Source organism: Protopterus annectens, chromosome 8.part0 (assembly GCF_019279795.1).
Source record: "Protopterus annectens isolate FY-2018-M chromosome 8.part0, PAN1.0, whole genome shotgun sequence".
NCBI classification, from domain to species: domain Eukaryota; kingdom Metazoa; phylum Chordata; order Ceratodontiformes; family Protopteridae; genus Protopterus; species Protopterus annectens.
In genome coordinates, this window is record NC_056741.1 from 1,287,482,963 (window position 1) to 1,287,509,946 (window position 26,984).

At 37.7% G+C, this 26,984-nt stretch overlaps 1 protein-coding gene across 1 annotated transcript in view; it reads right to left on the reverse strand.

Moving 5' to 3' along the window:
* Positions 1–325: 325 nt before the first annotated feature.
* Positions 326–26,984, reverse strand: part of LOC122808462 (cornifelin homolog A-like) — a 187,348-nt gene continuing 160,689 nt past the window's right edge. The window contains exon 3 of the mRNA XM_044079422.1: positions 326–1,250. Coding sequence (XP_043935357.1) covers positions 1,161–1,250 — 90 coding nt within the window. The 3' untranslated portion in view covers positions 326–1,160. The remainder of the gene's footprint in view (positions 1,251–26,984) is intronic.

Genomic DNA, 26,984 nt, shown 5'->3' on the forward strand with positions numbered 1-26,984 from the left:
ACAGTCAGTGAAATAGTGTGCAGAAAATTTAATTACTGTATATTCAGAAATTATGAGGTATACCTTCATTGCGTCTATCATATTCTCGTACGATGTAAATAGCGAACGCTATTTCATTGTACTGATAATATCGAAATAAAATTTCGAACAAACGGAACAGCAAATTTTTTCCCAGAGAAAAAATTTGCTGCTCCGTAAAAAAAAAAAAAAAAAAAAAAAACTTGAACACAAATTTAAGTGGGGACTTGCCCAAGATAGTTTCCATGTGGGGGCTGTGCCCCCCATATCCCCCCTACTTAAATATACCAACTCCGAGATCACACCGTAGTAGAGAAAATGGCAAAGTCCTGAAGACGGCCCACCAAATTTTTTCCCTGGAAAAAAAATTGATGTTCCGTGACTTCACTATATTGCCATTTCAACTGTATCGGATCGACTAAATAGCATTCGCTATTTAGTCCATTCGATACTGCCATATAGATCCCATTCACCATACAATGGTATATATAGTTCTAATTAAACCCGGGCAGTTCTGGAAAATTGGAGAAAAAAGTTGTTTGACGTAGTTGATGTATAAAATGGAAAGGACCACACGGTGACATGATTTTCATTGTGGAGCTTGATAAAGATTTGTGACTGAAAAAGATGTGTGGAACTCGTATTGGGTGCTTTATCAATGGTATGGCTTCCAGATTCCTCTGAAGAGAGTCATCATCTTGCAATCCACAAACATGACAACAGTTATTGATTTCCACTGATGCTAAACAGGATTTGCTCGTAGCTACATCTTCTCACTTTTTTTTTAATTTCACAAGTGACCATTATTGCTAGATTTATTAAACAAGTACTATTGTACACTTATTGCGTGTGTGTGTGTGTGTGTGTGTGTGTGTGTGTGTGTGTGTGTGTGTCTCTGTGCCTTTATACTGCAGATAACAAAATCACATCTCATAAAGATTATGCTCAGCAAGAAAATTCTAACAGTTTCTATCACAAAGTACATTTTAAAATATTAATGTTTTGGCTAAAAAATACATATGCATCTGTATGCCAATATATAACATATATTTCTGTGCACACGGTGATACTATTGGTAAATAACTGCCTTTTCAGTTATTGTACTTGTGAAATGATGGTAAGGGTGCATTACAGCTATTTCTTCACTTTCGCATGTCCATCTCCCGTGCCATCTGACAGAGGGCGCAGTACCCACAACAGTATATCATTAACCAGTCGTCACATATAGTGCCCTGAAAGGATGAATAAGAAAATATGAGATAGAAAATAAGGTACATTACATTTTTTTAAATACCATATGTTCTTCCTTTTCTTTTTATGAGTCAAATACAGGACAGAGTCCCAGAGATAGAAAAAGCAATATTAATTAAATAAAGGTGAATAACCAAGATGTGCTATACTTGCTGTTCTGCAGTCTTCCACTAGAGGGAAGATTCTGTACATAAAATGAATTGTACTTTAGAAGCAGCAGAAAAGAAAATGTGGCAAAGACACTCCTGAAGAGCTTACATGTACTTGTATAATGAATACATTGTCTCTAGTGCTGTCTTCTGTTGCTCTTTCTTTCTGTCTCCTGATTAACTAGCTTAACTATTTCTTTAAAATGAGCCACATTATTGTTTCATATACATATTAACAGCCAGAAAAATAACTGCTTAGAGCCATGATAAATTCAGTATTGTTCAGTAATGCAATAAAATACACATCACTATAGCTACAAACATTGGAAACATTATGTCCAATATTTCTTTCTTACTTGTAAGTGGCAAAATGTTCATAACAAGTTTTACAGCAATATACTGCTTGCACAACTTAATATTATTACTTAAAATGTTACATTTTTAAATAGGTTCATAGGTTGTTACTAGGCAAAAGACCACTACGGCCCTTACAAGCCTAGCTGCATACCCAAACCATTTGGATATTTGGATCCCAAATATCATACGGGGGGGGGGGGCATGTTAGTAGGCATGTAGCTAAGGATTTGTTGGGGTGGGTGTTAGTTAGGATAATGCCTTTCTTACTGAAGGTCTCAGTCCATAAGGGACATGGGGCCCGCACAGGGGATAAATTTATGATCTCCCATATAATTGTCAAGGCTTTTTTTTAAATAAGGTTAGGGTTGAACTCTGTTTTACATGGATAGAGAGGCTATTCTATAATGTGGGGATCCTTTGGGATACATATCTTTCTGTATGGCACATTCTCTTTATGTCACAAGAGAAGTTCAGATTCATGGATCTAGTGTTCCTGGTGCTGTTTGTTTTATGCATGTGCAAAAGCTCCATCAGTGCTGGGTCTGAGAAAGCTAGTGAAAGATCCCCTTTCAGCAGTGTGTAGGAGACTGAATACAGAGACAGAGCCTTTAGGCAATCAGTGTTGGACAGGGTATTCATGCCTTGAATTCTCCTGGTGAGAAACCTTTGTGGGCATTCCAACTGTTGCAAATGTCTGATTAGATACATGCCAAAGGGGGCATTGTATTCAATGATAGTTCTGATAAGGGCCAAGTAGAGTATTACCATAAGTTCCTTGGACCTGGATGCCATACCCTTACCTATAAGTTGGGTGACATGGGATGATTTTCTTATTATCTTAGCTACATATTGGTCAAAGGCCAGATTGCTGTCTATGTATGTTTCCAGACCCCTTACTATGGAGTCGACTCTTAGGGGCATTTTATGGATGGAGTAATTAATTTGCATTGATAGTTTCCCAAGGGGATTATAATGCATTTTTTAGCATTAACCCTTAGGCCATACCTTTGGCACCAGTCATTTGTCTGTGTTAAATTCACTTGTAAGATGTTTGTGACATGGGTGGAATCTATAATAGTTCCTAATTTACAGTCATCTGCAAACTTGTTGAGCTAGAGGCCTTTAACATTAGCCTTGACTTCCAAGATGTAGATGCCAAACAGGGACTGTACCCAGCATGCAGCGCTAGGTTACTCCACTGGTGACTGGTCTCTTGGTGGAGGTGGTTTCACCAATCCTAACTTCTTAGGTCCTGTCTGTGAGCCAGCTAGCAATCCAGTGAGTTATGTAAGGGTTTATACCTAGCTCAGAGACCTTGTTAATGATGCTTAAGTGGGATATTGTATAAAATGCCTTATCCAGATCAAGATATGCAGTGTGCTTTGTTTTACATTCATCTATTGCCTTGATGACCCTTTCAAAGAAGTCTACAAGGTTAAGTAGACATGACCTTAACAAAGCCAAATTGGAATGGGTCCAGTCCAGTGTCTGTAGGTTGCCAAAGTCATTTTCTATCATTTCAATGGTAATTTGTTTCATGGCTATGCATAATAAGGTTGTTAGACTGATGATGCTGTAGTTCCTTGGGTCAGTTGATAGTCCACCTTGTACAGGGGAATGATTGTTGAAGTCCTACATTCACCTGGAACCTAGCCTGTTTTGAGGCTGTAGTTAAAGAGTGCTTCAAGTGGTCCTGATAAGGCTTAGACTGCTCAGGAGGCCACTGGAATGTTGTTGGGACCCATGGATGTGGTTTTCTTGACTTTAGTGAGTGTTGCAAACATCTGATCCCTGTTGACAGCAGGGCAAGTATGTTGGAGGGGATTTCATCGGGTGGAGCTGGGCAGGAGTAGGGGGTGAAATCTGAGATGAATTTATCAGCCAGTAGATTTTCTACATCACCTTGATCAATGTAGATGATACCGTTCACCACCAGTTCAGCACACTGTTTTGTGTTACCGCTAGGGTTCCACACATAGCTGAAGAAGCCTTTCTGATTGTCCTTAGCCTGCAACACTATTCAGACCTCATAGTTGGCCGTGGACTTAATTAGACATCTTAGCTTCTTGTTTAATTGTATAAGAGAGCACTTGTCTTTAAGGGAGTTGCTTTTCCTGATTTTCGCCAAATTTTTTTTTTTATTTTATGATACTCCCTGTTTGGGTGAGGATTTCACCAGTGAGGTTTGTTTTTAGTGTTTGTTTTGGGTTTATTTCTGGTAGGTATGTCAGTCTCTATGCAGCCATTCACATGTTTGTATAGTGACCTCTCTCCATTTCTGACTTTTGCTTTTAAACAGTTTTATACAAGGAGAGATCCCACCACCTGTTCTGCCTCATCTACAACAATGCAAAGAAGTAAAACTCAATAAATCTGGTTTCAGTTCATAGGTGTTTACTAGGCTAATGACCATAAAGGCCTTTTTAAGCCTAGCCACACATTCCAAATCTTTGAAAAGTTCTGATACCCTTGATAAGTGTAAGCATGGGCCTGGGAGATTAACCATTTACAGGTTACCTGTGTCCATTAGAGACATATGTGCCAAAACAGGGATGAATGTACGATTTCCCATCCAATTGTCCCAGTTGCACTTGTATTGTGTTAGGGAGGGACTCTGCTTCACATGGATGGGGAGCTTGTTCCATAGATGGGGTAATCTCTGGGATACATACTCGTCTCTCTAGCAGGTCCTATTTATATCACAGGCAAGGTTTAAGTCTTTAGAACAGGTAATTATGGTGTTGTTTGTTTTGTGGATATGCAGAAGGTCCATCAGAGTGGGATCTGACAATGCCCTGTATGCCAGCTATAGATTTCCCCTCAAAAGCCTGTAGGAGACAGACTACAGGGCTAGGGCCTTGAGGTGGTCTGATTAGGACATTTTACTTATGCTCTGTATTATATTAGTGAGGAACCTCTGTGGATGTTCCAATTGTTGGATATGCCTGGTTAGGTACATACCAAAGGGGGCATTGTACTCAATGATAGGTCTGATGGATGCTGAATAAAGTGGAACAATGACTTCTTGGACTTAGATGTCATACCTTTGTTTATAAGTTGTTCTACATTACATGCTTTTCTATGTAATGCCTACAAAGAACATTTTTCTCATCTTTCACACCAACTGCATATTTATGCTCATACATTCTTTTGTAGAGTTCCCTTGTTGTTTCTCTGACATAAAAAGCTTTGCAGGACATACATATGATCAGGTAAACCACATACCTAGACTTACATGTATTATCTGCCCTTAATATGCACAATCATATCTCCCAACGTTACATCCTTCACATATGTCAACAATAAATCACACAGGTTGCATTTGCAACATTTATACATTCCAGGATTTGTGCATGCACATATTTTATTATCTAACTTATTTTGAAATAAATTCTTGAGACTCTTGCCTCTTTTCTGCACAAAAACTGGAAAGTCTCCTATCTTTGAATTAATTTCTGAACTACATTTGAGAAATTTCCAGTTTTCTCTGACAATGCTTTTGATAGTATATGAATCCACACTATTTGTAACTTGCATGGAAGTTTTAAAATCTTTTGCATCCTTGTTACTCACTACCATATTGCCATTCTTTCTTTTTTCCACCATTTCTTTGAAGCAACAATTTATTTCATCTACTGGATAACCTCTGTTTCTAAATTTGTCACATAAATTGTTACATTCTGTTTCAAAATTATCATCATCATCTGTTAACTGGCGAACTCTCATTAATTGCCCTTTTACAATATTGTTTTTTGTTTTTTTTTTGGATGCATACTGTCATAATGTAAATAAGAATTATTTTGTATTTCCTTCTTATATATAGTATTAACTAATCCCCCATTTTTCTTGGTGATCTTTAAGTCTAAATAATTAATAGTATCAGCTTCAAATGCAAAAGTAAACTTAAGTAAACTTAAGAAATGTACATACATTATTTAAGTACACTAAAAAATCTTCTAATAATTTTGCATCCCCTCTCCAAATTAAAAAGGCATCATCAATGAAGCGCTTGTAAAATACAATATTTTTCATAAAACTACTGTTGAAAATATGATATTTTTCCCATCCGTGCATGAAAATGTTAGCATAGCTGGGTGCTTTAGCAGCACCCATCGCTACACCGTTTACTTGCCTGAATAGCTTTCCATTAAACTCAAAAAAATTATAATTGAGAATAATGTCTAGCATTTCTATATGATTGTGCATATTAAGGGCAGATATACATGTAAGTCTAGGTATGTGGTTTATCTGAATATATGTATGTCTTGCAAAGCTTTTTATGTTGGATGAACAACAAATATGCAGTTGGTGTGAAAGATGAGAAAAATGCTCTTAGTAGGCATTATATAGAAAAAGCATGTAATGTAGATTTTAAGTTTTGTGTTTTAGATGAAATAACAAATGTTGACCAAATATTTGATGCAGAAGATGAATTAAGTTGGAGGGAGTATGAATAGCAGGTTAGGCTGAATGCCTGCCATCCACCTGGGTTGAAAGATAGAAAATAATTTACTGCCGTTTTAAAAAGGAATAAATTGTGTCATGTGATGTCTTAATTGTGATTTTAAAGTATTTAATGTGATTGTATTGTTTCTTACACATTATGCAGTCTGAAGAAGTCCCTAGTGGATGAAAGTACTTACTGTGGATGTGGTAAATAAAGTTGTGAAGTTTATAGTCTTTTGGCTCCATTTTTCAGTTTTATTTCATTTTATTTTAATATTTGACTAATTGGTTTGAAGATATGAATGGGGAGGCAATTTAATCAGATTAAGGGGTAGAATATGATGCACTGATAACTAGTAGTGAATCAAGTGAACTAGGAGTTACTGAAAGTGAGTGGGCAAGTTTTTGAAATTAACATAAAGGAGCAGATAAATTAATAACTATTAAGCTAAAGAATGCAACAGGAGTAGTATGGGGGAGGTGAAGAAAATCAGATTTACTCTCGGGGCAGTCAGTTCTGTCAGATTTGTGAAGACATTTTTAATTTGATGTTCCTAGTAACTTTAAAAATGAAAACAGTTTCCTTCTCCTACATTTCACAAGCAATTTACTACTGAAGACCTTATGAAAAGGAACACAATATTTGCCTTATTCTTCAATCCAGAATTCTAAAACTCAAACAAAAAAGCAATATTAATCTATCAGAAGAAAAACAAGAAGAATATAAAGTTAGTATGTGATTAATGAACCCCAGAAAGTTTTGATGAAATAACACTGGCACAAGTTTAACTAATCTAGGTGCTTAGCTGTAACTGAAGCAAAGTCTTCATAAATTGCTTCTTAATCTAGTTACTAAACTGTTGAGTTCTTTGGGTTGGTAAATTAAGCATCCAGGATAGTCTTTAAACTGGAAATCTGAATCCCAGCTAAACAGCCACCAGTCTATGACCTGACAAAAATGATAGGGTTTTTCTACTTGCTGTATTCCCTCTGGTCTGACAGCTTTCTAAATTCCTGGTATTGATGAGACTGTAAAGGTGAAGGGCAAACCAAACTCACTGGGAAGGATCAGTGTATTTTATTAAGAGGAACAGACTATAATCAAAGTACTCAAATGATGGGTGGATAACAGTTATTCTGGATTATATGTTTATAGCAGACACTTTTCAGTTTTGTGATCCTGTACTTTACAGAGGCTGTTAAAAGCACAACAGCATACCTTGGTACAACACTTAGGTGAAGAAAGCAGCAATAAACTGAAGGGAAGAATCAATAAGAGGAGTTGTCTGGAGCTTAGAATTATCTTATTAGAGGGAAGACTGGAGTAGCACAGTATATACAGGCTTACAGAAACTGGAGACCAAAATGGGATGGAGAAGGTATAGCATATGGAAAAGGGAAAGTGAGTAATATATGGAGACTGTGGAGCTGAATAAGATTCAAGACATTTTAGTCAGGAGTAGACAATGGATTTTTAAATGGCTAAGCTTATTTGTTGAAGAAATCAAGTGGCTGTGGAAAATGCTGGACATAAGAATTTGGTACAGAGAAGGTGTATCTCCCAGCCAAAATGCAGAACACTGATAAGAAAACACAGAAAAGCAGGAGAGGACAGGGTATGAGAGAAAGTGCTCATGGGGAGAACAGTGAATAAGACAAGATAGATGTATGCATAAGATGAGGTTACTGGAGTTGAGTATGGTTACTAGAATGACACACAAGAGGAAAGAGCATCATAATACAACAGAGAAGATGAGGTAACTGTAAATATGGTGAAGAAGCATCAGCGAATGAATCAGCATGCTGAGAAGGGGCCTACTGATAAGGAGGGCATTAAAATGAATAGGGCAGAACTCACAGAGGCTCAAATGGATAAGATTAGCCATCATAGGCTCTTAAGGGAGAAATCAAGAAATAACACCAAAGTGGTCTGTGATGCTCCACCACTGGACCAGTAGTCAAGGAGCCTCAATCATCACCACTAGCACCAGTGGTGGATGTACATTGTGAGGATGACAGGTACACACACAGTATTTCCATATGAAGCTCTATGCATTAAGTGCAATTTCTCTTAACAACACACAGAGACCACAGTCCAGGGCTGGTTTCTCCCTCTTTCTCCAGATCTCCAATAAGACTCACCACTGGCACAGCTATAGAGCTGAGATCTCAGCTGAGTGGCCAAGCAAAGACCTCCAGCACCCTCTCTGTCTGACCAGTGCTTTGTGTCCCTGCCCAAGTAGCTGAGACACACACACTTTGATTTTTGATTTGCACACACACACACACACACACACACACACACACACACACACACACACACACACACACACACACACACACACACACACACACACACACACCCTGGGAAAGGCTGCCACAAGTTTACTAGCTATGCCTTCCTTTGCCCAGACTATAAGGTAGTTATCACTGTGACCAGACAGCTCCTTATCAGCTACTTTAAGACCCTTAACAAAGGGTGTCCAATCTAACTTGGTAATGTTACTATCAATACCAATGGTAGTTTGACCAAGAGCAAGGCTATAAGAAATGGCCTACACAGTGTTACCAAATAAATATGCAAGTACTCTCAGAGCTTAAATATGTCTAAACAGACCAGCCACAATGAAAGGTTTAAATATATTTAATAATAAATAATAAAATAACAAAACAATTCTAAATATATTTACAGTAACATCAGGGTTCAAAATCACAGGAAATATTTAAAACAACATTGCAGGACAGTCTCAATTAAGTAAAGAAAAACATCTAAAGTAAGCTTTGCTATATTCCTGACTATAGCTAAAAGTATTATACTGTAATGCTCCCTAGACTTACTCAATTAGAGCAGCAAGGCAGATGTGGTGAAAAAATCCTCTAGCTGATGTTGTCAGGTCAAAGACAGAATATAGAATGCTGTCTCTCTCAGAGAGTTCTTAATTTAATACCTCAAATATGACTGCTGGGATAGCTTGGAGAATGGCATAATTTCTTGCCATCTGACTCTATCCCAGGTAAAACCCCCCACTGCTGAATGCTAGCAGTATTATTTACTTGTGAAAATACATATGCAAGGGCTTTTCCTCAGATCTATGCAGATCCTGGAAATTATAAAAATGATAAAAAAATGCCAAGACAATACAGAACACGTCTGTAGTACAGACATTATGTCTTCTGCTGCACTGAAACTGAAAGATAACATATTTTTATTGTGTGGCCATAAAGTAATTTAATTTCTGCTATTTTGTCTGAAGTTAACCTCCTGTGTCTCAGTTGCCACTGTTAAAATATACACATTTAAACAGTTACAATAGTGCAGGTAAATTTCTGTTCTATTCCAGTAGGGCATGCTGTGGTTACATTTTAAGCACTTTGCAAAAATCTTTTCAACACACACTTCTGTACTAACAGTTTGATATATACTTGATATACAGTTCTAATACAAGTGTAACACAAATATCTTATATGAATCATGTTGATATTCATAAATTACATATAATTATTTACAAAATTCCAGATAGCCTGGCTGGTAGTATCTCCTTTCATGACTAGGTCATTGAAGGGAGAGCAAATATAAGGGAAAAGGAGGAGGACAAGGATTTTATGGATTAGCTTATATATTAAGAAAGGGAAATTATATTACATGCAGTGTTAAGTAGGGATGGAAGTGAAGAGCAACAGTTTATTTTGCATTGAATTTCTTTAATATTTGACAACTGATTGAGCAGATTAAGGTCCGTTATCAGCATTCTGAAACAAACGTGCAGATCGACTGATTATTCATGTCGACACAAAAGAGAACATTGATAGGCTAATTAAAAAGTGAAGCATAGAACAATGGTGTTTGGAGAACATTGCAAAAAGTCAGAAAATCTAAAGCATTCTCACAGATGTGCCTAGATGTTCCTGTATAAGCAACATGTGGAAAGAAACACATGACTTGGGAAGTTCAATGTGAGAATATTTGGCATAGTGACTAGGTTATGGTTAGCAAGTGGCAAGGAAATTAGTACTGTCAGAGGTTGTAGTTTGGAGACCATCTGCATTAAGCTTCAATGTGAAGGAGATGCTGAAAGCAAGACAGAATGAATATACTTAAAACTAAAGCATTTTTAAAATGAAGGGGTATGTATGGGTGGGTCTTTGCGTGCATATGAGTGCGATACATCACTACTAAGGATGCAAAGGAAGCACAAGAGATAAAATAATGCAAAAAAACATGAATAAGGAGACAGTAATGAGAGAGAGAGAGTAATGCATTCAAATCTGACATGCCTGGCAGCAAGAATATGAGGTAGTTGCTTTTTGTAGTTGTAAAAGACAGAACAAATTTGTAAAAGGTAACAGAAATGTGTCCCAGGCAATGATCAGGGATGCATATGCCAAAGAAGGAAAATTCAGTACAAAGTACTTGGAGATGACATGTTTTGGAGATGGGACAAAATATACTGTGGAAAAGAAAAATGTAAAGGAGAAAGGGAGTATCAGACTGATCTTAAGACTGGAAGGAGAAACGGGATCTCTCGTGGAAGTCTACAAGATATAGTCCACCGGATGAAAGAAAATAAGAAAGGATGATGACATGTTCATTAATGAGATTATTAAAGAAGAAATACTGTCATAGGATAATGTAATTGTCTAGCAGTAACCTGGGGGATTCCCATGTTCAGAGAAATGAGAGAGAGGATTTATAAATACTCGAGTGGAATGTAGACTTGAGCGGAAGGTGAGAATCCCAATGAAGAAAGGATTCATGTATGTCATAGCTCATGCCAGTGCAGATGAGATGACGGTAACAGAAGTGAGATAAGCAACAGCAATCAAATCAGCATGTGCTCTGTGATCCCAGAAAAACTGCTTAGAAATTTGAGAACAGATGCCTTGGAGGACAAAAGTGTAAATGTCAGCGTGTCAGGAAATACACTGAGAAGTAAAATGTAAAGGTGACAAACGTTAGGAAGAGCAGAAGAGCTGTGAGATATTTTACTTATAATTATGAACAAAGGAATGGAGTCCTTATCATAAACATAACTTTGAAGAAAATCAGTTGGTATGATTAAAACTGGAAGTGTAGTGGAATAATAAATATACTGAAGAAATCATGTTAGAAGATGGGAATGGGGTAAGAAAAAAGAAGCTCTGCATTAAAGCAGAAAAAGGAATTGAACACGCCAAGGCATCTCTTAAGAAGGAAATGGTCCGATGGCTGAGCAGAGTCAAAATAAGTTCTTCATGCACACCATGGGATCAAAGTAGGACCTACCAAAACAGTGGATTAGTGGAAGGGAGGGGGAGCTGAAAATGCCAGAGATCAGGCAGAAATAGCAAATAAAATGTTTCACCTTGGTATTTACAGAAGAAGACAGAGGCAGGGTGCCTACTTTGGAAATGACTTTAGAAAGATATTGTCTGCCCTGAAATGCTAAAGGAATTAATGGTGGTACTTGGCAAGCCATTAGCACAGCTATTAAGCCCCTTCTTAGAAATCATAATGATGCTACAGGATTGAGGCAGAAGAATGATGCTAAATATTATGTCCCTCCTTAGAAATCAGAGTGGTGCCACAGGATTGGGCAAGAGGCAGATGATAACTATTTTTTATTTTATTTTTGCACAAAGCTGTTTCAAAAAGGAGCCTTTCATTTACCTACCAAGTCTTAGCGTCATTTCCATCCCAGAGAATGCCACGGAAAAGATTTCATAGATCAAATCTGTAAACTTCTGGAAGCTAGTTTTCTTTCGGATTGGCAGGGGTGTGGCTTTAGGTAGTTGCTTTCTTGCCATTCAGTCTTGATCAAGTTCTATGACTAGTTCAGCGTTAAAGCAGACTAGGGAACCAGTCTGTCTCTAGAATTAATCAAAGTTTTCGATACCATATCTTTGAGAATATTGGTGGACATGGGACCCATAATACTGAGCTAGATGGGAAACTGGCTGACTGACAGGACTCAGAAAATAGTAGTTAGGGAAGAGTTATCAGGAGAAAAGATGGTATTAGTTCCATAAGCTTGGGCTTTAGAAATAGTTCTGGCAAACATCTTTATGTCTGGTATCAAAAAGTAGATAAAGAACAAGAAAAATGTTTTCATTGTCAGCATTAAGTCTGGTACACTGGTTGTGACTGGAACCTAGCATTTGAATACTCGTGGAAAACAGAGTAAAAAGACTGGTTTCAGTTTGCAGGGTGGATGACTAGGTGGTAACCAAGATTTAATGCTTAAAGGAAAGGAGAGAAAGAAAAAGAGAAAACAAAGGTATGCACTTTGTTGAGGATAATCCATGGAAATAATCCATACCTGGACAGGTCAAGCCACAGATGACAAATGCAGCAACGGACTTGGAGTTCATAAGCAACTTATGCTGAATCATGTCACACAATCTGAAATGCCAGAAACAACGACAAATAGTATTTTTGGGTGCAAAGGACACGGGCTAAACTCAAGAGGTCTTCCTCCTGTTACACAAATCATTGGTAAGGCCTCTTGTTAGCACTATGTTCAGTGTTGGCTGACATACAGAGATAAGAAGAATAAAGGGATAACACTTTGATATGGGTATGGGGCAGAGAAGCACCCCTTAAGGAAGCAAAATATCAATTGTTGTTCATGTCACCCCTGTGGAGTGCAAGAGAATGTGAAGAAACCACAGACAATAAAACTGAAAACTAATACTCCAAGCAGTCAGAAAGCACACTTTGAGAAGAAGATTTCTGTTCTGAACTAAAAGAATGGAGGACAGAGTCCTACCAGTTACTCTCAGGCCTGGTAGTGTTACCACCTGTCCCACTTTGAGAGGGACAGTTCGTCTTTGGGCAGTTGTGTCCTGCAAAAAAAATGTAAAAATGGCAAATGTCCTGAGATTTTAGGGAAAAATTATTTCATATGTTTTATGTAATAGTTGCATAAAACAGATATTCTGTATCTGAAACATCTAATTGTTATAAGAAACAGAATAAGCAACTAAAATGCTACAACAGTAAGCTTTTATTTAGGCAAAAAAGTGAACCTCTGTCCTTTGTACTGACCGCGGGTATGTTTCGGTCTGCAAAATCTGACGTTTGTACCAAAATTGTCCCACTTTGAGCATTTGAAAAGGTGGCAACTCTAAGGCCTGGCAGAAGGATATGTGGGTTATTAAGATGACCTTAACAGCACAGAATGAGAAGTGAGAAAGACTGAAGGAGGATATAGATATGAATAAGAAGAGATACAAACAAAATAATTGCATTCATATAGAAAAATCACAATAACCTGCTGAATGCTAGACAGGCCATTAATAATCTCCATATAAAGATGAGTTACTTTAAACAGGAGTAAAATGTGTATGGCCTTGTAAGAAAGAGTGGAAGGTCTGGACATGCAGCACTGTTGGGAAGATCAGCTCCACCTTACATTCAGTTTGTAGTAGGTGCTAAGTTATTATGGACAAAGGACACTGAGCAGGGAAAGCAGGAAAAGAATGCCAAAAAATGCCTATGCACATGGTATCCAGATTTATTTTTAACAGAAATAACAATGTTTGGCAGCCAGAAAAAAAAAAAGAAAGTTACACATCTAGGTTAGTCAAAATTAAAATTGTACATGAATTCTCCTTAGTTTTGTATAATCCAGTGAAGAAGTACCAGAACTAAATATAGGGATTCAGAACTTAGCTTTGCAGATGAGCCAGTCATACTATGGCAGGGGAAATGTGATGTGTTTAACACCACAGAGAAAGTGACTAATTTTAGGTGAGAACTGATGAAGCAACATGAATAAGACAATGGAAGAGGCATAAACCAAAGAAAGTGGATGGAACAGCTCATGGACCCCATATACTCTAAATTTCCCAGCAGGAATGAAAGGCAGGTGATATCTGGGTTGATGAATTAACCGAACATTGAAGTAGTGAGGACAGCAGAAAACAGTAAGAGTGGACCTTGATGACAACAGCCTTGAGTGGGCTACAAGATACAGAGTGAAGCACAGTCTGGAACATTATATTTGTACTGCGTAGTTGGTTACATGTACAAAGCAGTGAATTAAAAAAAAACCTTGGAGGTATTTCAGAATAGAGAAATAAGGATGGACTGAATGAAGAAGGTATTCAAGAAAAAACCTCAAGAGAAAATTTTGAGATGCATTGCAGATCTACAGAGGGTATCTGAGTCATGAGGTACATTTATTGCAGTAGAGTGAAATGATTCCAGGCATTGCACTTGACTGAAAGCTCACTTGACTGAAAGCTCACTTGGTCAAAGTTCATTTGGTCGAAAATGGAATATAGCCCCTACCCCACTGCAGTGCAACCCTGGAGTGAGAATATTAAATAAGGGGGGGTGCGGGGGGCATAGCCCCCCACATAATTGTAATGTATTCACTGTTATAAGAAGGTATATCCATTAGAAATGCATTGATATATATATATATATATATATATATATATATATATATATATATATATATACATGTTTAGTAAAAACTATTAGCATAATGTGGGGGCCTACACCCCCCCACACCCCCCCTTATTTAATATTCTCACTCCAGGGTTGCACTGCACTGCAGTGAGGCAGGGGCTATATTCCATTTTCGACCAAATGAAATTCGACCAAGTGAGCTTTCAGTCAAGTGAGCTTTCAGTGAAGTGAACTGCCTGGAATCATTTTTGACCAAGTGTATGGAATCCATATATATATATGTGTGTGTGTGTATGTATATATATATATATATATATATATATATATATATATATATATATATATATATATGTATATGAAAAATATATATTTGTGTGTGTATGGAGACATACTTTTTTCTATATGTATATAAAGCTGGTAAGCATAACTGGTATGTGGAACCTGAAAAGGCTCTTCGTTATTAATTATTTGCATTATATCGTGCCATTGAAGAAACTATGTTTATAGAGTACATGCATGTCTGTGGAAGAAAATAATTATGAATAAGAAGCAGTTACACACTGAATGTCTCTTGGTAAGCTTGTAGCTTTGTTCTAGTGGTGCTGTAATTTACTGTCTTAAAAGTTTGTAGCTTAGTTCTAAAGGTGGCTTATGTATTTCACAATTCAGCGCAAAGACATTTCTACAGCTTTACACCGATAGGCCTAAAGAAGACTAGACAGCATGGCGATTGTTGAGGTCACCCGTAGGACTTCTGTGTTGCATCATTGCTTTGTGAGCATTGTGACAAATGTGATTGCATGCAAGTTAGTGTTTTAGTTAGTAGCAGACAGCAATTTTGAAACAGGAATTTACATACTGGAAATGCTAACAGAAGAACTGATCATTGTGTGAAACCTCAAATATTATTGAACAGTTTGGAAGAGTGTGGTGTTAATTTCAAGTTCTAATGAGAAAGGAGGAGTCCATACTTGAGCTAGGGAACTAGTACACGCTTTCCATGGCTGATCCTGCAGGATTTGCTAACAGTCCTGTGGTTTTATAGCATATATTCAGCTTTTGATAAACTTTATTTAAGCAAGTCAAGCAAAAAAATAGAAAAAGATTGAATCAAGAGTACAACTTGTGTATCACAATTTTGTGTTCATCTTCCGAAAGTTGTGCCATGCATTTCAGACTTGTATGCCAGAAAAGACTTGGTTTTAGAGATACTGACTGAATAGGGGTTTTCAGGGGAACAAGGCAGATAGTGAAATACGATCTTATAGAAACATTTGCCCAGTTTGCAGATTCAAATTGGATCTGCAGGTGACAATTTCTTCTGTATCAACTGTAACTGTAAGGTTATTGATATCTAGAATAACATTGATGATGTGTTGCAAAAGTGGGGGCCTTTGTGAGGCCCTAGAAAGTACTATGCAGGAACCAGATATGGAACAGTAACCCTAAATGAGCTATAGGCTTTGGGCAACATTTAGATAGGAATTAGTTGCTATTGTACTAAAGCCTGTTTGTTTCAATCAAAGGATTTTTTTAAATCTTAGATTTTTTTTTAATGTTAAATGACTGCACCTGTTAATACCTACATGTATCGAAAGCCTTTGACGTACCATGGGACAGTTCTAAAACCATGCTGCTGATAAAATATCAGGCTACAGTAGGGACTTTCATGTTGAATTTGTGCTATCAAATGATATTAGAGAGGTGGGGATAAGGTGTTATGGATTTAGTAAAAGGAAGGGTCTTGGGCATTTGGAGAACTGATGGATGTTGATTGGCATACTGTCACTTTCATAAATCATTCACCTTTCCACATTAATAGCCATTCCAGAGCAGCTTGTTCAGTTAGCAGCTGGACATTGAGGTTAGGGAGGACTGCAAACCACAAATATTTTATATGTTCAGCATGCAGCAAAGTTTAGAACTGTGATATGGCAAAGCTGAAAGCAGGGCTCTGAGGTTCAGAGGCTTTTATATAAATAGTGACTGATATAGGGTTACAAATAAGAGAGAGTGTATAGCCATTATCATGGGGCATTTTTTTGATTTATTAATGTGTTCATTTCTTTTGTGGTATCATTATCCTATCTTAGTAATTACCTGCATTTATTGTTAATACACTTAGATGGTAAAGCAATGATAAAGTAAATGTATGGGAATTCATTAAGGGTCAAAAACCATCTTAGTTTCTCAGTTTAATTATTGCATAGAAAAAAAAGGATTGTAGCATATAATGTATTAGGTGAAATAAGTCAAAAGTTAATGTTTAAGTGTGAGACAAATGTTTTTGTGTTATGTAATGTTTTCTGTGTACAACAATAATGCTGTGCATTCATTGCATCATCCTAAGGGGAGGAGCAAAACTAAACATGGAGCAGAATGGGGAATGGAGTACGGAAGAGGATGGGATAGAACTGAATACAATAGGGAAGGGAGAAGACAGAGGGAGTTTGTGTGACAAATGTTATCAGGGGACAGAAACCACAGTCTGCTTTATATGAAATGAAAGACGGGCAAAGTCTCTGACAGAAAAGGCAAATGTAAAGAAAGAGGCTGGAAAGAATGGATACAGGTCTAATAACAGCATATTAAAATGGCTGAAAGGGAGACAGAGAAACTGAAAATAAACTGGGAAGGGTGGAGCCATTCTGAGTGAGGAAAGGTTTGAAGTGGGGGCCAGCAAGTGTGAAGAAGAGATGGCTGATAGGAGTTTTACACTATCCTGGGGGGGTGGGGAATAGTAATAGGGATTGTTTAGTGTTAGCCAAGATAATATACAGTTTTTTTAGATATTTACCTATGATATGGAGAAGTGCTACTCAAATAAGGATGACAGGCAAAACTGGAGGGTACCTGAAAATAATACCAAACCTCAAGGGGTTAAGAGGGAGCCCACATAGTTACAAAATGTTGTAGTGTGTATGTCAGGCAGAGAGAAGGAAAATACTTCCTAGGGGACTGCACTTTACGATTGTGTGATTCCTGAAATAAGGTGGTAGTTTAGACCACTCTTGATGTAAGTGGGAAAATAAAGCAGGTAGAACTAGAAAGAGCTGTTTTTCTCTGGGTGTCTGAGAACTTTCACCTCTGAGTGTCATTTTCTCCTAAATTCCAAAGCCACTGCGTGGGTGAACTGGCTATGCTGAGATTGTTGGAGGTTCGGTGTGTGCTGCACATGCGCATGTACTTCTGTCCTGCAGTAGACTGACATCTTGCCCAGAATTGTTTCCTGACTTACAGCCATTGCTTGCTAGGGTAGACCCTGGATTTTCTCTATCCTTATCTGGATAAAGTGAATTTTGAAAAATAGGTACACAAATTTATAGGAGCACCCACAGATCTAACTGATCATAGTATCTGGACATGAAGTAGGAGTCAAAGGAGAAGTTCAGAAAGCTATAAACTTTTTTTCTGGAATTTGGAAAAAGCACAAATAGTAAATACAGTGAGCTAGAGGGAAAGCTGAGAGGGGCTCAGAATAAAGTGATAAATAATAGAAGTGATAGCTAGAAGAAAACGGTGGACATCCACAATGAAGCACCACAGCTGTGTTGCCACGTCCCAAATGACATAGACTGTGTAACAGCTAAATAGGGGTTCTATGTAGAAACAGACAGTGGAGTAACTTGGTTCTGATGGTTAAGAATAAAAAGGATGAAGTGAGGAGTGGGCAAACAGGAAAAGCTGGGGCATTCAAAAAAAAAAAAAACAAACAAACAGGGGCCTACCCAAAATAAAAATAACATGGCAATGTTAGAAGAGGAAATAAGACAGGAAGATGTGAAAAACACAGTAAAATAAAATAGTCTGAATAAAGACCCTGAGGTAGATGATTTCATCATAGGCCACTACAAGCTTTTGCAGGTTCATATAACAAGAAAACTGAATGAGATGTGTAAGGTAATTAAAACAATGAAACAAGGAATGATCATTGTTATACCTAAGGGAAGAAAGTACTTAATGAATGCAGCTAATATAAACACTGACACAAGTGAGGATCACTGTCATACCCAAAGCAGGTAGGTACCTAACCAATGTAGCTAAATATAAACTGAAAGAGCTTCTGAATGCTGATTTTAGATTGTGGAGAAGGAAATCAAAATAATCTTTTGCTTTATGATAGGTTACTCAGTGCACCCCTCTTGAACTGGGCTTGTGCCCGGAGAAATCCTGGGATCACTGTAGAACATTTCCAGCGTATATGAGTGAGATGGAAAAGCACAGAGTTAAGCCAAAGACAGCAGTGGTTTGGAAAAATGTCACACCTTAGAACTGATGTTTGAGTCATTGTGGCTTACTGAGATTTCAGGGACTGGATACAAGTAATATATACCAACCCATTAGTGACATCTCGACAGCAGCGGTGAATGATAATCTGACATAGGTTTTGTACCTACATGGAGGAACACAGCGGGCTCCTCTTTTATCATCATTAATTATACATACAGTGGAGGTGTTGACTGTATTGCTTTTTTTTCTATTATTTCCACATATGCTTGCCAGCAATCAAGTGCTTTCATTTCATCCTTCATCCCATTCATTCCTTTAGAGGGCACCATCATCCGGGCAGCCATTAGCTGTCAGGAAGATTGTGCATTTGTCATTATCCCAACAATGACAGCATTGCAATTAGCCTAATTACAGCCTGTGGTGGTGGTGATGTGAGCACACCCATTACCCTACGGACCACCTATGTCCTTACCTCATGAACACGCATATTCCTATACATCACCAGCTTTGGTGGTCATGCCCATACCTGCCTTGGACTGGCCCCTACTCATGATGTTGTACAAATTGACAGGTTCAAGGATATTTGGGATAAATGAAAAAAAAGAGAAAGAAATGCAGAGGAACAGCTGCACAGAGATTATACAGAATCAGTAAATCACTGCTATTTCCTTTCAGCATCTTTATCACTGACATCTTTGAACCAGACTTAAATGAACTTAGTTTAGGGCTCATATAGATGAATATTATGCCATGTCATTTATATAACATGTAACTGGAGACTCAAAAAAGAGTATCTGCAGCTACACTTTATCACATGTACCTGCCATTCAGGACCAGTCTTAGCCCAGTTGGACCTATTTGGCCCAATAGCACCCCTGTCCTACAGGATGAGCTGCACCAGGCCATGACAGGATCATTATACTTAATGTGGCCCTGAAATGTACCTAACAGATCCTACAGCAAACTATAAGGCATGTTTCTACTGGTGGTCTTACATCCACAGTAGCTACAAGTCTTGTTAGTAAAGTGGATCACATTTCCCACTGCCTAGTCCAGTACTTGTGACTACAATTTCATGCCTCTTGCATGGTTTGCAGTGTTAGCTGCTTATCCACCCCCATAGTGGTCACATGCTGCTTCTGAGAGCTCAACAGGGTTTTTAACCCAAAACTGGTCAGATTAACCATTTGGTTTGGTGTACCTCACCAGTTACCGTCTTGGAAGATACAAACAAGACTTAATTTGAACACTGATAGAAAAGTACTGTTTTTTTTTTCTTTTTCTTCTCTTGCTGACATAGAGTTTATGATTGCTTGCTAATAAATACAGTTGCAAGAAATAATTGTTAAATAGTTAGTGTCTCACAGTATGAAAACAAATGCTTGTAAGCAAAAAAAAAAAAAATCAGTAACAGATACTGTGATACTAGATGAGTTTTGATCACTAAGACATGTGACAGAATGTTACCATTTCAACTGTACTGCAAACACATACTTGCTGCAGTTACAAAGAGGACCAAAATAATCACAGATAAGAGAAACATGAGGTGTGTGTGCTGGGTGGCGGGAGGCACATGCAGATAGAAAACTGATTTTCTTTGCTAAAAGTAGGGAAAACAAGGACAGAAAATTTGTCTCATAAATGTACTGCAGGCCTGTCCCAACTATGTAGTAATATACAGCATAGGGGATAAGCTGGAGCTTAAAACTAGAAAATGGTAGGGCTAGATTGAGGGAAGTCTATTACAGAAAGATGAAAAACAGCATTGGTTTTGCACATTTTCGCTACATCCGTGTGGGTTTCCTTAAGTAGAGCCATAGCTGGCTCACATGGCACCTGGTGGCGCTCTTCGATGTGGCATCCCTGAAAATTAAGTTGAGGAGAAAAAAATGTCTTGTCTTTGATGTATCACAATGTAATACCCTCAGATGTCAATGTGAGGAGAAAAAAGAAAACAAAGGCTTTCCTTGGAACTCACATTCACCCCCTAATGTAACTGTCAATTTTACCCCACCCTAGCTACACTTCTTTCCTTAAGTCATTCTAATTTCCTCCTACCTACCAAAACATAATGCTTAGTGACTACTCTGTATTAAATGTCCCTGCATGTAATCCTTACTGGTGTCCTTTTTTCTGCGGTATGCCTTAACGGTGTCCTTTTTTCTGCGGTATGCCTTGCTGGTGTCCTTTTTTCTGTGGTATGCCTTACTGCTGTCATTTTGAGCTGTGGTATGTATGGCTGGAAATGTTCAGTTTACCAAAAAATTAAATAAATAAGAATAACCCTTCAGAATTAGTTATAACTAGGGTGGTGAGTGACTAATGTCCTTTCTAAGGAGAAGTCTGAGATTATTACTATTATTATTATTACTGAGCATTCTAAGCACTGTCAAATGTTGTACACAGTTTACTCAGAAACACATTGACTATATCAGGGTAAGCAAATTAACTGGGTACAGAACTCTTAACTATTCAAAGCACAAGGTGTTTGGAAGCACATAAAGGAAGAAAGGGATAATATGAGATGAGAATGCATCCTGGAGGGTAGGAAATTTTAATGCTATTTTTGCTACCCTCCCAGTCTCCACCCAATCTTTAAGAGCCGCCTTGCATCCTCCTTTGTTTAGTACGTCCTCAGCTGAGGACATACAACCTCCTTTGTTCAGTACTTTTTCACAGCTGAGAACATACAGCCTCATTTGTGTAGTACTTTTTCACAGTTGAGGATATACAGACTCATTTGTTCAGAACTTCCTCACAGCTGTCTGTAACCAGATTTTAAGTTTAAATTGAGATTAATTTGCAAAGGATGAACACAAGGTGTTGTCTTGCAAAAAAATATGGCAAGTGTCAAAAAAATTGTCACAAATGCTTCTGTTTCCAAATTCCTGTCAACTTACAACAGTGCATATTGATTCTTTCTAAAGTTCATAACCTTTGGCCTGTCTATTCAGTTAACAGAATTCCAGTATTTATTTGTATCATTTACATACGGTTTTCACAAAGCTGGCCAGTAAAACAACAATACTTACAGGTAGCAGTCTTTTGTCTTCACCATACTTAACCATTCAGGCAGAGGTAATTACTTCAGTTTCTCCTCTGGACAACAGCTTCTTTTATGGGTTGCCTGGCGGCTTTAGATCTAGAAACTCTTAGTTTTTCCCGTATGACACACCCTCATGCAAATGCAACCACAACCAGTGCACATGTAACAGATACAGCATCAGAGTGAGCAGAGTAGTGCCCAGCTCGCAGGCTGAGCAGTCATTATGCTACATCATATATGTATATGCTGGTCTCTTCACTTACAAAACTATCACAAGAGAGAAAACAAAAACAGCAAGCATTTAGATTGAATCTAAAATGATTGAACCGAGAAAAAAAAAGAGTAAAAAATAATATTTTATACACACACACACACACACACACACACACACACACACACACATATATATATATATATATATATATATATCTATATCTATAGGGGTCCTGCATGACTGAGATCATCAATCCCTAGGTAGAGGAATTCTTCCTTTCCCCAAGGATTGTGCAATTGTTAGTAATATCATTTGCTTCCCGATATCGACATCTGACCGTTAGTGATTTATAACTGTAATATAGTGTGTTTCCTTTAACAATACAGTTTTTTTCTGGGAGTGTTTTCAATAAAATGTAAAAAAAAAAACATGCTGTTATTCCTTTATGCACTTTACTGCCAGCAGCATGTCGCTTATTGAAAGTCCGCCCACTGAACATTCCTTTTTTTTTTTGTGGCAGCAAATGCTGATGAATAACGGTCATAGTTACATTTGGGTTTCAGGTATCACAACTTTCCTAAGACTCATGCAACACAGTATTTTGCTTAGTTTAAGATGCATTTCTAGGATTAAAACACACAGAGGGACGCCTCCTCACCATTTGGAGTCCTATTGAATCGAAAACATGTATTGTGACATGCACTTTGACAAGGAAGAGAGAAAAAAAGGACTGTTTTTGAGAGAAGGTGGTTTTAAGAAGGGTTATGAAGAACAGCGTGAAAATTTACTGTCGCTGTGGCTGCAAGCACCATTAATGCACAAATGAGCCTCACACATGCTGGTAGTAAAGTGCACACAGCCACACTGACACACTGACTTTCTCTGTTGTTCTTGACAACCTGTCTTAAAATAACCTTCAGTGTGAAAGAAAAGGCATTTGCTGACATTTGTACAACAAAAATAGATTTTGATATCGGGAAGCAAGTGATATTATCAGTAAAATCTGGTTGCGATAATACATAAGTACTATATATATATATATATATATATATATATATATATATATATATATATATATATCGGTCAGTACATCGAACAGCAATTTGTGACAGTGTGTTTGGGTGGAGAAATAGAGTGAACAGTATTATCGTCAACTGCAGTGTTCTTCAAATGCAGGAAGTTCAAACTGTTCTGCTTCCAATAAGTGTCATTAAGGACTACATAAGGGGGATAGATTTTCTGTGGCGTGTGTGTGTGAATGTTTTGGAGAATGTGAGAGACTCTTTGTCGTTTAGGGTTACAGTAAGGGCTAGGGAAGGTATAATCATATATGATTGTCCATTAGTGTGTCGAAATGGCAATTTGTTGACATGGTGAGCTTAGTAAGGGGAGAGGTTCTGTACGTTGTGCGTATGCAAGTGTTTGCTGCTTATGGTTAGTGTAAGGGCTATGGGATAGATTTAGTGCTGCTGGTGCTTGATGTTGCATGGGTCTTGACCTAGTGTCGTCTATAGAAGTACTGTTAGTGAAGGAGGTATTTGTAAGTAAATGTGTAGAGTTAGGGTTAGGGTCAGTGTCAGAATTAGGGTTAGCATGCATGAGTAAGGTGAAGTAGCGGGATAAGCTATGCTAACAATTGTTACAAAGTTCTTTTTCCCAGCTTAGATCCACTAACCTTTCACTTGTATTCACACAACCTTCATCAGATTGCTTCCAGGTACCTTGTTCTTTGTGACTACCCTGAAACTCTAGAATTTTCTCCCTGTAAACCGAGGTAAGGATCTTGTGATGCCCTTATTTAGGAAAAATCATCCTTTCCATCATCTATTATTAATGTGAAGCCGCACCTAAAACTAAGGAGTCATTTGTAGTGCTCTTTGCATTTCAATTGTTTGACACTAATTGGTTAATTTTGTTTTTCTCTGTTGAAAAATTAAAAAAAAAATAAAAAATGTTTAAAAATTAAACATTTGTTGCATTTCACAAATGTCCTTATTGTGCATGCAGCTGTTGTTTTGATATATATATATACATATACACAAAATGTCCTTTGTTTCCACGTTTCATTACAGATCTTTGCTTCTACTGCTTTTTCTGCAAATGAGGGTAACAAAGATAAAAAAATATATATTTTATTTATTTATTTATTTATTTATTTATTAACATTTGATTACTGGAAAAGTCCAACTGTGTAGAGCCAATTTTCATCTGAGGCTCAGGGAGAAAAGCTTCAAGTTATTACAAAACATTTTAAGAACAATAATTTTACAATCTTCAAAAATAAACAAAAATATCTGCAGTTTAAATAATTATAACAAATTAGAGATAATATGAACACACTGATTAAGAATCAATGCAAGTTATATGACAATCATTTAATATTATGGAAATTTTAGACAGTTTGTAGAGAAATTAAAGGTAAGTTATCCCCTTTGGGAAAAAACATGTATCTGTGAATTACCATATAGGTGGCAGTACACTAAACACCGAAAGTGTGATAAGAGACTTAGGGACACAGGTGGACAGTGGTCTCACCTTCAATAACCACATCGCCACAACAGTCAGGAAATCCTTCTATGTGGCACATCTCATCACTAAGGGCTTTTCATCCAGAAAAAAGGAGGTCATTGTCCCACTGTACTCATCCCTCATTAGACCCATTATAGAATACAATGCCCAGTTTGATATGTACCTCACAAGACATCTGCAACAACTGGAAAGGCTGCAGAAATACCTCACTAAAGGAATCACAGGCCTAAAGCAGATGCCTTACACTGACCGCCTTAAAAAACTCCAGCTATATTCTATCGCATATCGTCTACTCAGAGGCGATCTCTGCTTAACATACAAGACCACGTCAAACCCAGAGCTGTTGGACATGCTACACTTAAAGAAATCCCAATCCCTCAGAGCTACACGCTCCAGGGATCTAAACCTTGTCATCACAATAAACAAAACATGCTGGAGGGATAGGTTCCTGACCCAGAGACTCCCCAGACTCTGGAATAGATTGCCCATACATGTCAAGCAGAGTGCCTCTTTGGCCCTCTTCAAAAGGAACCTTGACGATTGGATGGGAGAAAGGAAATTCACCCCGGGGATCACATCAGTTGCCCTGCTAGACAGGGGTCCAGGGAAGTAAATAGTGTGGGAAGAAATAGCCAGGGAATTGTTATGACTAGGCTTCTATAGGTCCTAGGGCTGATAGCCTAGTACCAACCTCTGAACCTATACAAACAGGAATTGCAATAATGGAGTGAGGAAAATGCAAGCTCATGGTATATTTAGAGAGAAAGTCAGGGAAGAGAATTATATAGCAGTAAAGAAGTAAGTGAAGAAGGGAGAGTAAGGAGGTATAAGGAATGAAAAGGTACTTGTTCACATTTAGGGATATAATTTATCCTGGTTTTGAGCATGCACAAGCCAGATTTTAGCTTGGAAGTCTTTCAGAGTGGTTTTGAAAGATGGGGGGGGGGGTCCATAATTAAAGAGCTCATAATGTTTTTGCAAAATAATAACTAATTTCAAGTGGCAAAGTAAAATGATCATCTTCAGGCAGGGCACTCATAGAGGTAATCAGAAGGTTAATAAACTGACAAATTTAACAGATGTTCCACTGCTGATCAATCAGCAATGGCAGTAGTGCTCTATATAAACATAGAAACCAAATTTTCCCTGTAAAACTACCTTTGAAACTCTACATTCAATGAGTGCAGGGCAACTAGTTTGCATGTTGAGTAGCACAGAGCAGCTGGTTTGCATGTTGAAGAGCACTGTCCCTCGAATTTAGTATTACACAGCGTAGTCTGCTGTAGTTTCTAGTCCCAAAAGCACCCCTAGTCAGCCCACTAGTAACCCCTTGTATAGTGCACCATATAAAAGACCTGACATCATGGATATATACTTTCTCAATTTCTCCACTGCCAGTTTGATAGATATGAGTATCTTGAGACATTATAACAGTTGTCTAATGTTCACTGGCAACCATTTAATCCTCAAAGAAAGAAATGCAGTATGCAAGAGATGTATATTCACAATGGGCCGGACTCATGAACGCCTACACTAAGTGCACACAATTCTGAGTAAACAGATAACGCAAGCAGAACTCCCACCTTCTTTCTCCTAATTTTAGTTTTCCAACTGATTTTTTTGCAACCTTAAATATTGAGGGGCATTGATAAAGGTTACCACAACATATAGAGTATGTTTACACTCAAGTGTAATATTTCTAAGTGAATAGACATCACAAAAAATGTGGTAAGGATGTTCTTGAATACAGATGGTGAGCACTTAGTGTAGGTGTTCATGAATCCAGCCCAATGTCTCTGAAGGCAAACTCTCACATACATTCACTCAAAATAACAGAAACACACATGTTACACCCACCACAATTGTCATACCTCTGCATCAGGGCAGGCCATCAATGGATCCCGGGCACTGCAGACCCATTAATCTGACAGCCTGACTAGTCTCACATACAAAGATGTAGAAAGAATTATCATGGAAATGATTAACAATGACATAGGGAACCTTCAGACAATTGGACAATATACAAAGGGTCTTTAAGTGTAGTTGTTTTATTGGCCAGAGGGCTCAGTAGTGAGATTTCTGTATTTTCATTGCTGGTATAAATTGGATGCATTCGGGCAGCTCTGTGCTCATTTACACAGAGCTCAGCAAAACTTGGTGTCCTAGTCTGTGCTACTAAAGAGTTTTTTTTTTTTGCATCCAGTGTCATCCAGGCAAAGATAAGCACTTTTGATTGATACATTGCACTTCTTTAACTTATTTAAACAATTTGCTGATGTTTCCTTGATTTATTTGTGCATTTGACATCTATTTTACTTGACAAAAGTACTTTACACATTGTTACTGCTG